Genomic DNA, 16368 nt, shown 5'->3' on the forward strand with positions numbered 1-16368 from the left:
AATTTCTTGTTAAGCATTCCGTTTCCCTATCGTGCTATTTTTGTTTGCCTTACATCGTGTTATATCACACTTTGATTGCGCACTAATCCATGCATGATGCGCTTTTTATGTTATCGTGTGCTTTAAACTGTGTCCCATATTTCTTCTTGTTATTTGCGCATTGCTTGGTTCAGTACTGCGATTATGTGCTCAAATTTTATTTACCCTGAATAGATTTTCTTGTTTTCTATTCCGCTTATGTATGCACTGTTGGGGTTTTGACGGCCCCCTAACACAATGTCCTACGGGCCTGTAAGGTATTTGAAATAAATAATTTAATAAATAAATAAGTAAATAAATAAATAAATAAATAAATAAATAAATAAATAAATAAATAAATAATGCCATCTGGAAACAATCATTGTTCCCATACCGTATTGCACAGTGCAAATCCATCATTCGAGATATCGTAACCGCATGGTTTAGCAAAATCTGAAGGAGTCATTCACCGACTAAAGTATCTGGTTTGCAAGTATTTTGTAAATATAGCTGCTATACTCACATGGAAGATGCTATATTTAGACAGTTTAACCTGTGGAAATGTTCGCTTAGGAGTGTGGATAATTTGCTCTGTCTGAATAAAGTTTTTGCCACTCCCCAATGGCGTACAAAGTAGAAAGAAAGAAGAAAGAAAATAGGAAAGAAAAGAAAGGCGTACAAAGTAAATAAAAAAATTTAAAGAAGAAATGTCAATGATGTTCGTGCTGTGGGTATACACAAACAATCGTATTATTTGACGCTTTATTGTTTTAAAGCTTATTCTTCTTTCAAACAAATCGGGAGACAATAGACTGGGAAATGTGTGATCCAAATATGAACGTCACTGTGCGGTTCTCCTTCAGCCTTTTGTGTTGCAGACCTCCTTGACCTTTTTTGAGTCACCTGATAGCAGAAGAGTGATAACATTGAAGTATGAAGCCAAAACCGGAATAACACCAAAGTATTATCAACCGACACATTTGAATGACTCGGAGCTTCCTGATACATACATATTTTTCAGCATCCATGGGGAGACGCGTTAAGGGTACATTCAAGTACCAACGAGTCGCCGCATCATGCCAGCGTTTCACTTCTAAGCCCGAAATGTTATACTGACAGTGAGGAACTTCGCACGCAGGCTATTACTAAACCGTACTTTAAAATGATCCGCAGTGTTTCTTCCTATACTCGGGGACAACTTTCTGTGGCAATGAAGGGAAAGCTACGGAGGCAAAGCGCTCACAAGTGAGGGTGCTTCTGAAAAGAGTCCCGCGTTTTAATCCACGTTGGTTTATGTTGGTGAAGAGAAAACATAAACAGCTTATTAGCAACAGTTAAATAAGACAGAACACACCACTGAGTGTAAAAGTTTACTCATTTAGCCGCTTTTCCCTTCCGCGTCTGGGCAAACGCGAAATCGTCGCACGTGGAAGTTGCGTCGATTCAGCGTCTGTTCCGAGCAACCAAAAGCACTGTCAAACGCTGCCGGACTACTTGGCGCGGTAACACATGTGCAGCATCCACGCGCCCGTAGCTTTCCCTTCATTGCCGCAGAAAGTTGTCCGCGAGTATAGAAATATTTTTTCCTTAAATCTAATTATCATCTTGTTCCTATTCACCATGCTTCCTAAATTATCTAAGCAACGCCCGTGTGCTTGCGTTGTAGTGCACGTTAAAGAACCCCAGGTGGTCAAAATTGACCCGGAGCCCTCCACTACGGCGTGCCTCATAATGAGAACTGGTTTTGGCACGTAAAACCCCAGAATAAATCAATGCATCAATTATCTAAGCAATCCCCACATTTCATAAAAAAGGCCTTTCACAGTTACACAGTCTTCCGGAGAATGTTTGTCTCTGGCTAGAGCATAACGCCATGTCGAACTTAATGCACAACTTCGGTTATACTTACGAGAACCTTTCCACTGCAGAAAATACCAGCATCAAAAATACACTATACGGTATGTGTAATGTATCACCCGTGGGACAGTAGCTAAGCTTTCTGGAGGACACTTTCTGTGCCGCAGTTTCAAATTTGTAAACCGTATTTGAAACGTAGTTTATCTCTGGGTCACCACCCTACAGCTTACAGCATTTTGTAATACAATACAAATGCACAATAAGGATGTTTGGCGACGACAAGTCAGCAGGAGAAGACGAACGCGGGCTCTGCCTTGGTGCCTAAGTAATGTATAAATTAAATGAAAATATATATAGTTGTATTTGCAAACAGCTGCGTCACGAGCCGTAGCACATGATAGTGAGTGAGTGAGTGAGTGAGTGAGTGAATAAACTTTTATTGGGTCCAGCAAAACGCGATAAAACGCGCACCCGGCTAATCCCACGACGGGACTGACAGGTCTAGCCTGCCAGCCCGATCACGGGCGCGCTGGACGGCCAGGATTTGGTCTTCAAAGAGGGGACTTCGCAAGAGTGCGTCCCACTCTTCCTTGCTGAACTTCGGGCCCAACGACTCGCACTCCCAGAGCATGTGAGCCAAAGTAGCAGCCTCACCACAGGCCGCGCAACAACAATTCGGATAAATATCAGGATATATGCTGTTAAGAGACACCGGATTTGGGTAGGAGTTAGTTTGCAGGAGTCTGAGCGTGACCGCCTGCGGCCTGCTTAGCTTAGGATGAGGCGGCGGGAAGACCCTTCTCGCTAAGTAAAAGAATTTAGTGACTTCATTGTGCGTGATAGGCGAGTCCCTGTGGTCGGGGGGAGAGTCGTCCGATCCGAGGGCAGCGCGGTCGGTAAAGCCACGCGCAGCCTCGTGGGCAGACTCGTTGAGGTTCAGAGGAACCCCCTCGACCACCCCGACGTGGGCAGGGAACCAAAGGATGGAGTGTGTGGAGCTGTCGCCTTGTTTGGCGCATTTCAGAATTTGAACTACCTGCCGGGCTACCCGGCCTTTCTGGAATGCCCTGACGGCCACTTTCGAATCGCTATACACCCTGTCTCTCCGACCGTCTTGCATGGCGAGTGCAATGGCAACCTGCTCGGCCACCTCGGGTTCCGTCGTCCGAACTGAGGCACAGTTGATGACTTTGCCCAAGGTGTCCACGACGGAAACCGCAAAAGCCTTGCCGTCTCGGTACGCGGCGGCGTCAACGAAGCTTGCTTCAATCTTGTCCTTGCAGATTTGCTTTAATATCGTGGACGCTCTTGCCTTGCGACGACCTGCGTTGTGCACGGGATGAACGTTGCGGGGCAACGGGGCGACGACGAGCTTCTCCCCTATTTCTCTGGGGATCTGGGCGTTGCTAGCCAAGTTCTTGGTGGGGGTGAGTCCGATCTCCTCAAGGATCCGCCTGCCGGCCGGCGTGGTGGATAGCCGAGTTAGCTGGGCCCGTTCCTGAGCCTCGGCTATCTCCTCCATGGTGTTGTGTATGCCGAGCCGGAGGAGGTCCTCTGTATGCGTTCTGACGGGCAGCCCGAGGGCTTTCTTGACAATTTTTCTAATGAGGGCATTGAGCTTGTCCCGCTCGGCTCTGAGCCAGTTGTGCATGGCCACCGTGTAGGTGAAGTGACACAGCACAAAGGCATTGATGAGCCGGAGCAGGTTGTCCTCCTTGAGGCCACGACGTCTGTTCGTCACCCTTCGCACGAGGCGAAAAGCGTTGTCGGTCTTCGCAATGATTTTGCGCAACGCAGTACCGTTGCCGCCACCCGATTCGATGAACATACCCAGAACTCTGATGGTGTCGACCCTGGGTATCGGGTCGCCGCTCCGAGAGAACAGGTGAATGTCACTTTCGGAGACCGGTTTCCAGCCCTTGGGTCTACCCCCTCTTTCTTTTCTGTAAAGCAGAAGCTCGGATTTTGTCGGGGAACACCTGAGTCCGGTGGGTAGCAGGTACTGCTCTGTGACGTCTACAGCCTCTTGCATGGCGCTTTCCACTTGCCCTTCGCTGCCACCGGTGCACCAGATCGTGATGTCGTCGGCGTAGATGGTGTGTTTGATACCTTCAACTTGGGCCAGCTTCCTCGAGAGGCCGACCATGCAGATGTTGAAGAGCGCGGGCGAAATGACCGAGCCTTGCGGCGTGCCCCGTGGGCCCAAGAGCACCTCGTCGGAGACAAATTCGCCGATCCGCAGCTTCGCTTTCCTCCCCGTCAGGAACGAACGGACGTAGTTGTACAGCCTGGGGCCCAGCTCGAGGTCCGCGATGGCAGCCAGGATGTATTCGTGGAGAACGTTGTCAAACGCTTTCTCGAGGTCGAGTCCGAGCAGGGCCCTGGTGTCCCTGGTACTGCCGTCGATGATGTGATGTTTGATCATCTTCATGGCATCCTGCGTCGAGAGGCCGGCGCGGAAACCAATCATGTTGTGAGTATAGACGTTGTCTTCGAGATATCTGCTTAGCCTGTTGAGGACGACATGCTCCGCCACCTTCCCGACGCAGGACGTTAGAGAGATGGGTCGGAGATTGTCCACGTTCGGAGCCTTGCCGGGTTTGGGGATCAGGACGGTGTTGGCGGTCCTCCAGTTCTCTGGGACACTGCCGTTTCTCCACGTCCCGTTGATCTTCTCGGTGAGGTATCCGATTGAACGGTCGTCAAGGTTCCGCAGCATCTTGTTGGTGATGCCGTCGGGACCCGGGGCAGACTTGCCGTTGAGTGCAAAAATGGCTTGCCTGATTTCCGCCACGGTGAAGTCTTCGTCCAACTCCGGACGGGCCGGGCCGAGGTAGTCGGGAAACCGGACTTCCTCGTCTCCGTGCTTTACGGGCAGGTACTTCCCCATGAGCTTGGTTACCAGCTCGTCCCCGGAACAGGATCTGGTACCTTCGTGCAGGGCTCTGGCGAGCGTGTGTCTCTGGTTGGATCTGGTGCTGCCCTCGTCGAGGAGATGTTTGAGCATGCCCCACGTCTTGCCGTTGCGCATCTGCCCGTCGATCGAGTCGCAGACCTCGTCCCATTGCTGCTTGCCGAGGGTCCGACAGTGATCTTCGATGGCTTTGTTGAGCTCGGAGATCTTTTTCCTCAATCTTCGGTTTAACCTTTGTCCCTTCCATCGGAGGAGCAGTGCCTGCTTGGCCTCGATTAGGTGGGCTAGCCTGCTGTCCATCTTCTCTACCTCCAGGTCGGTGACGATCTTCTTGGTGGACGACTCCGCGTCACTCTTGATTCTCTTGCACCAGTCTTCCAGGTCTTCGGGGACGGGTGCGCTTTCGTTGCCGCGGAGCTTGCGAAAATGGTCCCAGTCTGTGATGGTGAACTCTCTAGATTTACTTCGGGCGACGTCGAAGCGGGTCTCGAGCACGTAATGGTCGCTACCAAACTCCATTGCGGTGTTACTCCACTCGGCTCCCGCGATGTTCTTCACGAACGCCAGATCGGGGGTGGTGTCCCGGCACACCGAGTTGCCGATTCGGGTCGGGAACGCCTTGTCCGTGATGAGCGTGAGGTCCATTTCGTTGGCGTTCTGCCACAGACCCCGGCCCTTGCTCGTGTCGTAGATGTAGCCCCACAGTCCGTACGGGGCGTTGAAGTCCCCGACGACTACCAGGGGATGGGTGCCAGCCAGGTCGACGGACTTCTTAAATATCGTCTTGAACTGTTCTCGAGAGTCCCTGGGATTGCTGTAGATGTTGAGTATAAACACGCTGTTTCTCCGCTGGTTGCGTTGTCTCGTGTTGAGCAGAACCTCCGCCATGACGTATTCGACCTTGCAACTCGCCAGCTTCAAGTCGTGAGACAAGTGCGTAAGCTTCTTGTCAACTAACGTGCATACTCCCCGACCACCAGGTTGACCGGAGACGGCCCGATAACCGGGAAGGGATGCGGCGGACACTAGGGTTTCCTGTAATGCTATTACCTGTGGTTTGTTAGCTAGCGATCTAAAATATTGCTGCAATGGAGCCCTCTTATTGGAGTATCCCCTGCAGTTCCATTGCCAAATTCTGAACGCTTCTTTCGAACTATCCATGAATAGACACGTTTTCCGTACTACCTGCTGTAAGCAAAGCCGCACGTAAAAAGTTCCCCCCAGTCTGATGCGTCGATGTGCTCGTAGCCCCGATTATAGTCGACGACGCGTTCGGATCAACGACCTGCATCGGAGTTGTGGACGTAGTACTTGGGATCACCAGACGCTCGAGAGCGTCGATTCGATCGCCCAGCGCGCCTAGGCCTCTCTTCGGGTCTCCTAGGGCGACCTGCACCTGTGCTAAGCCTTGATGTAACTGCTGCACGCTCGTAGTGAGCGTGGCCAACATGCCCTTGATCTCATTCGTTTGCGAAACTGATTCTTCCTTACTGGAAACTGCCCTGCGCTTGGAGGCCCCGGCCGAGTCGCTGACCGGAACTGGTACTTCGACGGCGGTCGGGGCCGACGCTTTGACCAAAGCACTCTGACTGATTACCAATTTCTTAATCTCCGTCATTTCGCTAGCCATCTTTCTCACCATTTCTTTTAAGTCTGCGTTTTCCTTCTGAAGGCGCGCTATCTCGGCGTCCCTAGCTTGCTCTGGGAGCGGGTCGCGTGGGCCCCGGGAGGGTCCCGTTTCGCCGCCGCCACGAACCCTATCGGCCCAGGATAGGGTCGACTTCCTCTTCATCTGCTGGCCGACGCTGGAACCGGACCGGGCCCTTGAGACGGAGCGGCTCCCGGAGCGGCGCCTGGAGCGGCGCCTGGATCTGCCCCTGGACCTGGATCTCTCTCTGGACGGGGACCTGGAACGCCCAGGGGTAACCGACGGAGAGGGGTTCCTGGTTCTGGAGCTTCCGCGGGCCCCGGAGCGATCGGCGATATCCGGGAGCTGTCGCTCGCCCTTGGCGAAGGCCGGAGACTTGCTTCTATTGACTCGGGATCGCTCCCGGCGCCTGCGTCTGACGAGGTACGGCATCTGGTACCTCTGGTTGCACTCCTTGGCGGCGGTGAAGTGTCGGCCACCGCACAGCCTGCACTTGGGGTCGCACTTGTGTTGCTCGTCGGGGTTGGCGACGCCGCATCCTTTACACACGGCTTCATCTGGAGAGGGGCAGACGTCTGCTCGATGCCCGAGGCGGCCACAGGCGTAGCACACCTCCACTCGCTTTCGATATAAGGTACACTTGACGAGCGTACCGCCATACGAGACGTAGTTTGGCACCTTGTAGCCGTCGAAGACCACAACCACGGTGCCCGTGCTCTTGATTCGTTTGGCCCCCAAGGCCAGCGGGTTCTTCGAGTTAACAATCTTGCGGTCGAGCTCCTCCGGGCCGTCACACGGAGCGATGCCGCGGATGACGCCCTTGCACGTAGAGTGGGGCGCCGCTTCATACGCGTTGACGTCGTGCTGCTGACCGCCAACGGCGATGCACTCGACCCTGACGTATCGGGTCGCGTTCTCTCTGCAGGGGGTACTGACGACCATGATGTTTTGTTGAAAATTCGGGCACATCGTGTCCGAGTCCCGCTTCGCCGGGTCGATGCCGACCGCGTTCCATATGGCCTCGGCCACAACTATCGGGCCCACCTTGCTGATGTTCAGACCTCCCATTGGCCTGACGATGATCTTCGCGTCTTCTTTGGGCAGCGGGGGCATCCTCCCACCCCGAATAATCTTGGCTTTCGCCCTGCCACGGTCTCGACGACCCTTGGCGGACAAGTTGTCGTTTGGCTTAGCGCCGGTTGAAATGCCACCAACTCGCTCAACGGGCGCCGATTTGGCTCCGGAGCGCCTGACAGCAACTGTTTGCCATCCGGAATCCTTGGAAAACTCTTCGGGAGTCAGAAGCTCCCCTTCCACTTCAGTGTCCATGATTGCACAGTCTTAGTGTCCGCACAGGCGAGAAACGCGGCGGGCGTCGCAGCAGCACCTCGCCGCGCTAGCTCAAACGCGGTTAGCGTTGGCTTCGCAGCGGCGTGGTCCGGGCGAAAAAGGGCGATAAAATCGCAAAAAGGCCACCCACCTACAAAAATTCGGTATCGACGTGATCGCCACAACTCTACGTGTCCGTAGGCATCAAAATCGTCGAACTAGGCACAAATTAAATCACCGAAAGCATTTCAGAAGCGGGAGCCGGTCTTCACACGTCCGCACTCCCCGCCGCTCACGAGCGTCCAGGTCAGCGTGACTTGTGGAATCGCACATGATAGATACCAACAAGAGAATCGTTTCTACTAACTAATGTTGCTTACTGCGCTGTGAACTTATCGCACATCACCAATATTTGTGTGAAAGTAACTGTCTATAATAGAATGGCGGGGATAACGTCAAATTTATGAATTTAAAAAAATGACATAGAAGTCTTTTGTGTATGTGCCGTATTTTCGCTCCTAGAATGGAATAATGGGGCTGCAGAACGTGTCGCCTTCATGTAATAAATAGCGAGCGAAAAGGACAAGCCTCTACTTACAGCCATACTTCAGACTAGGCGGCGCGTCTATGTTAGGAAAACAAGTGCGTTTAATGGCAGCACTTATATTAGTCTCCCTTTTACTGTGCACATCTCAAGGGCCACGAATGTGTCGGAGAAAAGGGTAATGTGTGAGCTATAATAGTGGATGTAACAGTGAACAAAAAGTACTCGTTAGATAGTGGTGGGAACGGGAGCTTCAGGTTATTCTTTAATTGGTCTGGTAAATAAAGAAACGCAAGCGAGTACAAGAACCCTTCACGCGAATGCGGGGGCTGTAAATCAGGAGGGCTTAATTTTCGAGGGCAGGTTTTCACATATCCACTGTTAATCAGGCCATAAGTTGTCTTCTGCGAATTCGAAGCCCACCAGCTCTGCTTTGGGCAATGTTTTTTTCCGACCTAGAGTCCCACCTAAATAAGTACTTCAAACACTACCGCCCCTCCTAGCAATATTATTTCGTCAGTTTAGACATTTCTAGCTTATAACCTTTACGCATGAATTAACCAAAGTCCTTTGAAGTAAACCCCTTTGTTTGTACTGGAGGACCCCTTCCGAAAGTGAGTTTCCCTAGTGACACAAAGTACGGCCCACTCTCCTATATATTATTTTTGCAGAAAGCACCCCAGAAAAATAGAAGGCGTTGTTTCTTTAAACGGAAACTGACAAAACGCTTAGAAATTGTGCAGCTGGTCGATGCAAAAGAAGAAGGTAACATGATCCATAAAAGGCCTGCCGTGGCATCATAATTCGCGTATTGGTTATTATCAGTGTGGTATTTTTGTTAGTAACAAAACAAATCACCGCCCCTTCTACACCGTAAACATGGTCGAACAGTGAAGTGGCCTCCCGGCGCTGGCGATGTATTTCCGCGGCTCGGGCGTGTACTCCGGGATCGGCCTGCCGGCGCTGCCGTTTAAAGTCGGGATCTCTGGCGCGCAGCTCGGGGTTGGCCCTACGACGACGATCGCGTTCACGAACCAACTCTCGCTCACGCTCGCGGTAGGCAGTTTCTTCCCCAGGAGTAGGCTCTACTCGTGTGCGTACCACAGTTGTAGCTCGGATGGAAGGTGCGGTATATATATATATATATATATACATATGTATCTATACGCGAGGAAAGGGAACCGAGGGGCCTGATTTTGATTAATCATATTGGCTTCTTATGGTATATATATATAGTGGATAAGAGAGAGGACTAAGATGCTCTTTTCTGCAACCCAGATGGGAGCACGGCTCAGCATCAGGGGTTGGGGGAGCAGGGAGAATAAAGAGAGGTAAGATAGGAGTGAAGAGAGGTAGGTAGGATGTGGAAAGGTTCAGCCGCAGCAACGTTTCATGGCAGGGGACCACAAGGAGCAGACAGATGGGGGATCGGCTACACGGTGGTAAGTCCAGCCGTAGCGGCAAACTCGAGGAAGGCTTGCAATGCTGCGACTTGGGATGGTTGGGTGAAGAGCAGGCCTTCCACTGAGTTGGCTGGAAGCTCGAGGCCGTGATATGCGGCTGCCACCGCCTGTCTTGGAGTAGCAAGTGCTGTACAGTGGCATACGATGTGTTCCAGGGTCTCAGGAGAGCCGCAATAACTAATCCAAAGCTCCATATATACAACCAACGCTAACTCGAACTCCTCTCGCTCCCCACTTCTCCATTGACCTACTTTTTATTGCGATAGCAATTATATGGACACTCAAAAGCAGATTTTTGCCGTCGCCGTCGCCGTAGCCGTCGCCGTCGCCGTGAGGTTCCGTATGACGTCAATGGAGATGAAATCGTCGCCGATGATAAGTGGTTCTTGAGGGAAAGGGAAAGGTTGGCGCTATCTTCTGCAGCCCTTGAGGGAGCACGGCTCAGCGCCAACTTCGAACGCTGTATGTGCGAGTGAAAGGGCGCGAGGGGCGCGCGCTTTCACGGGGAGTGAACGCACGGCGGAGAACAAACGCGCGTTCTGCGCCGTGCTCGCTTAAGGGCTGCAGAAGTAAGCGTCTCTTTCCTCCTTTACAATCACCATATAGGTAGAGCAAACGCACCTTCATCCGACGCGCGAGAGGCCGTGGGGGAGGGGGAGGGGGAGGGGGAGGGAAGGGAGGCGACGTTTAGCTGCGGCACCAAGTGCCTATTTATATCAGAGGCTCCGGCAACAGTCACCAACGCCACACGCATTTTGAGCGAACGCGGGCAAAACGCCGAAGGCGTCGACAATAGTTCTGCGTGTTGCCGGTGCTGCTGCATGTCCAAGTTTATACAGCTGATAAAGCTAATATCATTACTCCGTATAGCTCTCTACAAATTTGCTATCGCAATTGATGCTTCGCCTTTCAGGTGAAACTGCGACAACTTTTTTATTATTATTGCGATAGCAATTATATGGACACTCCAAAGCGGATTTCTGCCGTCGGCGTCGCCGTCGCCGTGAGGTTCCGTATGACGTCAACGGCGATGAAATCGTCGCCGCACTCCGGATGCTGTATGTGGGAGTGAAAGGGCGCGAGGGACGCACGCTTTCACGGGGAGCGAACGCACGTCGGAGATCAAACGCGCGTTCTGCGTCGTGCTCCCTGAAGGGCTGCAGAATTAAGCGTCTCTTTCCTCCTTTACAATCACCATATATATAGAGCTAACGCGACTTCTTCCGTCGCGCGAAAGGCCGTGGGGGAACGGGAGGGAGGGGAGGCGAGGTTTAAATGCGGCACAAAATGCGTATTTATATTAAAAAAATCACAGCATATCCACGGGGTGAATGATGATGAGTGGGCGAAGCTCCGGAGGGAATCATCGGATCTCCCGCTTAAGGGGACGCTAGCACAAACGCGTTAGAAACGTGCAGTACTCTCTAGTAAGGGGGAGCGGCCACAGCGTCTTACGCAGCCATTTACACATGCCGGAACGTGCACCGCGTTTGCCGACGCCATCACATGACTGCTGAGAGAGTATACCCCCCGTATTCATAAACGCTCCTCGACTTGAACTTGACTTGCCACCGCCTTGGGCAGCGCGTTCGAAACGCGTTGAAGGTAAGGCGGAGAGGCCACAGCGTCTTACACCAGCTTCTTACACGGGCCGTAACGCGCTAGCACAAAGGCGTTATAAACGCGCTAGAAACGCGGCCTTTCGTTAATGTTGGGTATTTATTGCCATCGTGGTGCGTGTGTCTATGTCCGCTTCGTGCCGTAGTGGTTAGCGCCACGCGTACGGAAGCGAGGGGTCCCTGGTTCGATTCCGCGTTACGGACACAACTTTCGGAATTTTTTTTTTCATAAAACGCCGGAAGCGTTCTCCGGAAGCGGAACCGGAAGCGGAAGTCGGCTTCCGGTTATACTATAAGTATACATATATATGTATATATGGGTATACATACATATACGGACACACAACGCCATCTATTGAGCAATTCATAAAACTAGACGTGGCTACCTACTACGACGGGGACGAACGGGTGCCGCTATAAGGAGCTTCGCCCCTAAAACGTTGCGAGGCGAGGAGGTGGGTAAGTTTTCCGACGCTGCTCGACGAGTGTCCCCATTCTGATCTCGTCGGAAACCTCCGAGCCGCCCCCAGAGGCACCGGCAACAGTCACCAACGCGGCGCGCGTTCAGTGCGAACGCGGGCAAAACGCCGACGGTGTCGACAACAGTTCTGCGCGTTGCTGGTGCTGCTGCATGTCCAAGTTTATACCGCTGATAAAACTACTATCGTTACTCCGTATAGTTTTCTACTAATTCGCTATCCCAATTGATGGTTACCGAATTCGCCTTTCGGGTGAAACTGCGACAATTTTTTCCTACGCCGCCATTGCTTGGCGCGCCTCGTTAGACGTGAGTATTGGATAGCGTGACTTACGTCAACCCCTCCCCGTTCTCCTTTGCATGTGCACCCTCTCACAGCATTCTCACAGCAGGAAAGGGGTTCATCCAATCTCTTTCCACATGTGGAGCTCTTCTTTTTCTCTCCTCTCCGGCCAGGTCACGTGGCCCCGTTTTAGCGAAGTCTGACAACGACGGCACAGGGTCCGCATAAACAGCTTCGCTGTAAAACTTCGTTGAACAGCAATGCGACATGAGCGAGTTGGCTGCTAGAGCTGGCATAGCGCTTGAGCGTGATCAGTCTTGAGCGCACGTCAGCTGTCTGACCCAGACGCGTGCTCTAGACCAGCAATCTGTAGAGCTACGGGTCAACAGGCGCGTTCAATAGTTATCAATGACAGCACCACGGCTTCAAACACCACTTCGCGTGGCACGTGCGATGACGCGTGGCGTGCGCCGGTTGGGAAACTGCCCGTATAATCTATATTAGTTTAGTGTAGTACTGCGCCGACAAAACTAGATGACCGGGAAAACATGCATACGAAGCTGCCTGAAGCGAGTATGGTGATTGGACGATGACGACATCTGCGACAGAGCCAGTTGCGCGCATTTGGAGGTATGGCCACAATAAATGTTCAGTGCGGGACCGCTGTAAGAAGGATTTCAGTAGGCAATAATTTACAAACTGTCTTGACAACCGTTTTGTCTTGATGGGCTGCGCACGAGGCTACGCCTTCATGGACAAAAAATAGATATCGCCTTTTCCGCAAGCGGAAAGATAGCCGAAAGAAGATTCTGATTTTTATCACGGTTATTAGATACCTAGGATTCACATGACTATATATTTCGTACCCGTCTATGCTGTTGTCTACAGACAGGAGTACTGCTAAGGAATGCAGCTGTTCTCTTTTTTCTTTTTTGGAAGGATAGTCTCCAGGCTCGGGTTTCTCTTCTTGCGAATCACTTTAACTTCACAAATCGGAGCATTCGTGTAGTAATGGCACGTAAGCACACTTACTCATGCGAACATTTGTTACGAGAAAAATGTTTCTAATGGCACAGACGCCTTCGTGTGTTGAAATAAATAAGCCCTGACGTCTCAGTTATGTCCTCGTTTTTGTTTTTTTTTGTTTTTTATTTCTTTAACTACCCCCAACATCATTGCCTTTTACTTTTTCATGCGGAAGGTACGAAGTTTGTAGCTTAAGGGTTGAAAAATTTATGCATTGATATTTGTGAAGCAATAATAATACGTTTGCCGCAGTGCTGCATAGAAACCACACATACATCTGAAGAATGCCGCGTCCTCTGTCAGTAATCACAAAACATGTTCCACAATTGTGCTTCGTACCTTCGTTAGCCTGCAAAGACATTAATGGCAGACTGGTGCATGTAAAACTTCGTACATACCGATAAAAACACAAATGACCTAATTCTGGCACGTGTTCTTGACAAGGTGTTCGTGGCGCATGGATGCGGCGAGAGTTGCACTTCTAATGGCAGATTTCCTGCGTAAACAGCTCGAAAAAAAACAGCGAAATACATTGACCTCTGTATATAGCACAAATATTTCGAATACTTAATTCTTCTGCATTGCTTGCATGTAAGGCTCAGTGAATGGCTAAATCATATTATTTCCAAATTAATTCTGGTAAATTCTTGTATAAAAGAAAAATTGGCTTACCTATGCACGTGTTTACGCACATTGAACATAAAAGAAAACCCTTTGTTCCTGCGCATGGACCGACTTTCCGATGAACGCAAGTGCCGTTCGACTGATCAAAAATCCATCTCGGCAGATTTCCTTTGCAACTCTCAGCTACAGTAGCGCACTTTCCGCTCGTGCTCCCTTTACCTGGAAAATAATGAAAATATGCACTTGCAGCTCAAATTTTACATGTCAATTTGTGCGGAATAGCTCTGACAAGGATCTCCGCAACTAAAAAAAGAACATGCATGATAATATGAGAGCGTGCGTAGACTAAACGCGTGAGGCACGGGAGAGAAGCAAGACTGCGCCAGATGGAAGCAATAGATTATGGTAAACGCAAGCTCAAAACCAACGCAACGTGTTTTCTTTCAGGAACCGTTCCTTTCTCCAGTAGGCGCATTCATTTCCAACTAAAGACTACGATACCATACAGCATGCCGGCGGTAAGCATTATATTTTCCCAGCGCTTCAGACATTACTTACTTGTCCCGCGTAGCGTCCTAACGTCGCTGCCTGTTAGCAAGCGATGGGAGGAGGGGGGGGGGGGATAACGGTGACGTATACAAGGAATATATAATAAAAGCAACGAGCCATGCGTTCCTTAGCGTATATAAACCTACTGCAGAAACAGGCCAGCCAAGGTGCATGTACTTTGCAATATTCAGAACCTTATCTGCGTTATGGGCAGCTTAACTTACTTTTTTCGTCGACGCTGATTTATTCTGTAATTTCCAATTTGTCGAAGGCACGTATACAAAGTGTTTCAGGAAATTCGTGTCAAGCCTTAAAAGTTTACGTTTGCGCTACGAGAAAGTAAACAACTTACTATTCTTCACATTCGCCTTGAGCTACTGAATTTTTCTTTATTACTAGCTTAGGCCTAATGCTCACTGCACGCAGATCGAAGACATAAATTCACCACAAGAATATATAATAGGCCATAACCACACTCCTCATCTCTGATATATACACCACTAAAACCTCCTCGCCCTGGTAGTCAGTCAACAGCAAGAACGGTGACAGAGCTCCCGGAATTGTCGGGCATAATTTGTCGACAACGGACAAGGCATCTCAGCAAAACCGGAAGCCAAGATCATGGCATTGTATACTTTGCTTCGCAATGCCCTCTTAATAATTATAGGTAACAGGCCGCGCTCACATTTTGATCGAGCACTGAACATGCTTTGAGTGCTAGGATTGCGTGGCCATAGGCACAGGGGGAAGGTAGACCCGCCCTCGACTTTCGAGACTAATACATGCTATTTAGGTGTGCTACGATTGTAGTAAAGGAGTTGCATTTCATCTGTAGACGCGAAGTCATTATCTCTGGAGCATTTGGCCAAATCACCTACACGTCTACACAGATGGGTCTGTCAAAGTAGACGAACACCGTTGCGCAGCGGCATTATATATTCCCTCTCAGAGATACACCTGGTCTGGCAGTCTGGACTACGTATCCTCGTCGACATTTGTGGAAGGCACGGGAATTGCTGGTGCTCTACGCAAGCTAAACAGCTTTCTTGAAAAAAATGTGGTTCTTCCTATGGAGTAAAAGGCTGAGTTGCAACAACTTTCTCGTGGTCTATCGGCTATCAAGTTCTATCGTCCATCAAATAACTAGCCCTCGTGAAAGTACTCGGCAAGAAAGGCTTCACAGTAAAATTTCAGTGAATTCTCTCCCACATTCGTACTACTGGCAAAGAAAAAGCTGATGCTCTAGCATGCGCAGCGCTCCATCATCCTCCTAAATTGATGTCCCCACACAATAATCAAGTTATAAAATCTGACATTCGTCATCACTTTCGGTCGCTTAGAATTCCACCACATATGCTCTGTGTAACCAAGAGATTTCGTCGAGAGGAAGCATCACTTCTATGTCGAATAAGAATAGGATCTGCTCATACATCCGCATGGTTATTTCACAAGGGACGTACAGGTTCTTCGAACTGTGTAGCATGCGACGGGACAGGAGAAATTGATCCATTTCTGTCGTCGTGCCCACAATACTGAGATGAAAGGGAAGCTCTTCTCGAGAACCTGCAAACTAAGCGCTGTCCGCATTCATGCCTGCAGTACCTTGCGTTCCCAGAAGGATCTGTTATAGCCCGCAAGGAAGCTTCATGTCTTCTTATTACATTCTTAGGAGTTTCATGGACACGTGGTGAGATACTCGGGCAGATAAATTGGTGGCCTCGATCGCTAGGCTAAATACGCCGGTTGCTACAACCCACGACCATATTTAATTCATCTCCGTTGCTCAAATCCTGCTCATGCCTTCGGGTTGCGGACAACGTCGATCTTTCGTTATCAGTATCATCGGGGGCATTAATATCACATCGCCTCTGCTCCAAGTCACGAGGCAGTGTTTTAAGTACTGCAAACATTTTTGCATCTGAAGAATTCATATTTACTATGGTGTTTTTAACGGAAGAAGATTATTTCGATATTTGCCAATAGCTCTACAGCTTGCCAGTACCGAAATTTTGTTCA

The 16368-nt window shown here is 50.3% G+C and overlaps 1 protein-coding gene across 1 annotated transcript in view; it reads right to left on the reverse strand.

The window, feature by feature from the left end:
• The window catches only part of LOC119458801 (uncharacterized), an 8532-nt gene extending 2855 nt beyond the window's left edge, over positions 1 to 5677 (reverse strand). The window contains exons 1-3 of the mRNA XM_037720663.1: positions 4931 to 5677; positions 4019 to 4858; positions 2912 to 3646 (exon numbers count right to left, since the gene is read on the reverse strand). Coding sequence (XP_037576591.1) covers positions 2912 to 3646; positions 4019 to 4858; positions 4931 to 5677 — 2322 coding nt within the window. The remainder of the gene's footprint in view (positions 1 to 2911; positions 3647 to 4018; positions 4859 to 4930) is intronic.
• Between the last annotated feature and the right edge of the window lie 10691 nt (positions 5678 to 16368).

Source organism: Dermacentor silvarum, chromosome 7 (genome assembly GCF_013339745.2).
Source record: "Dermacentor silvarum isolate Dsil-2018 chromosome 7, BIME_Dsil_1.4, whole genome shotgun sequence".
NCBI classification, from domain to species: domain Eukaryota; kingdom Metazoa; phylum Arthropoda; class Arachnida; order Ixodida; family Ixodidae; genus Dermacentor; species Dermacentor silvarum.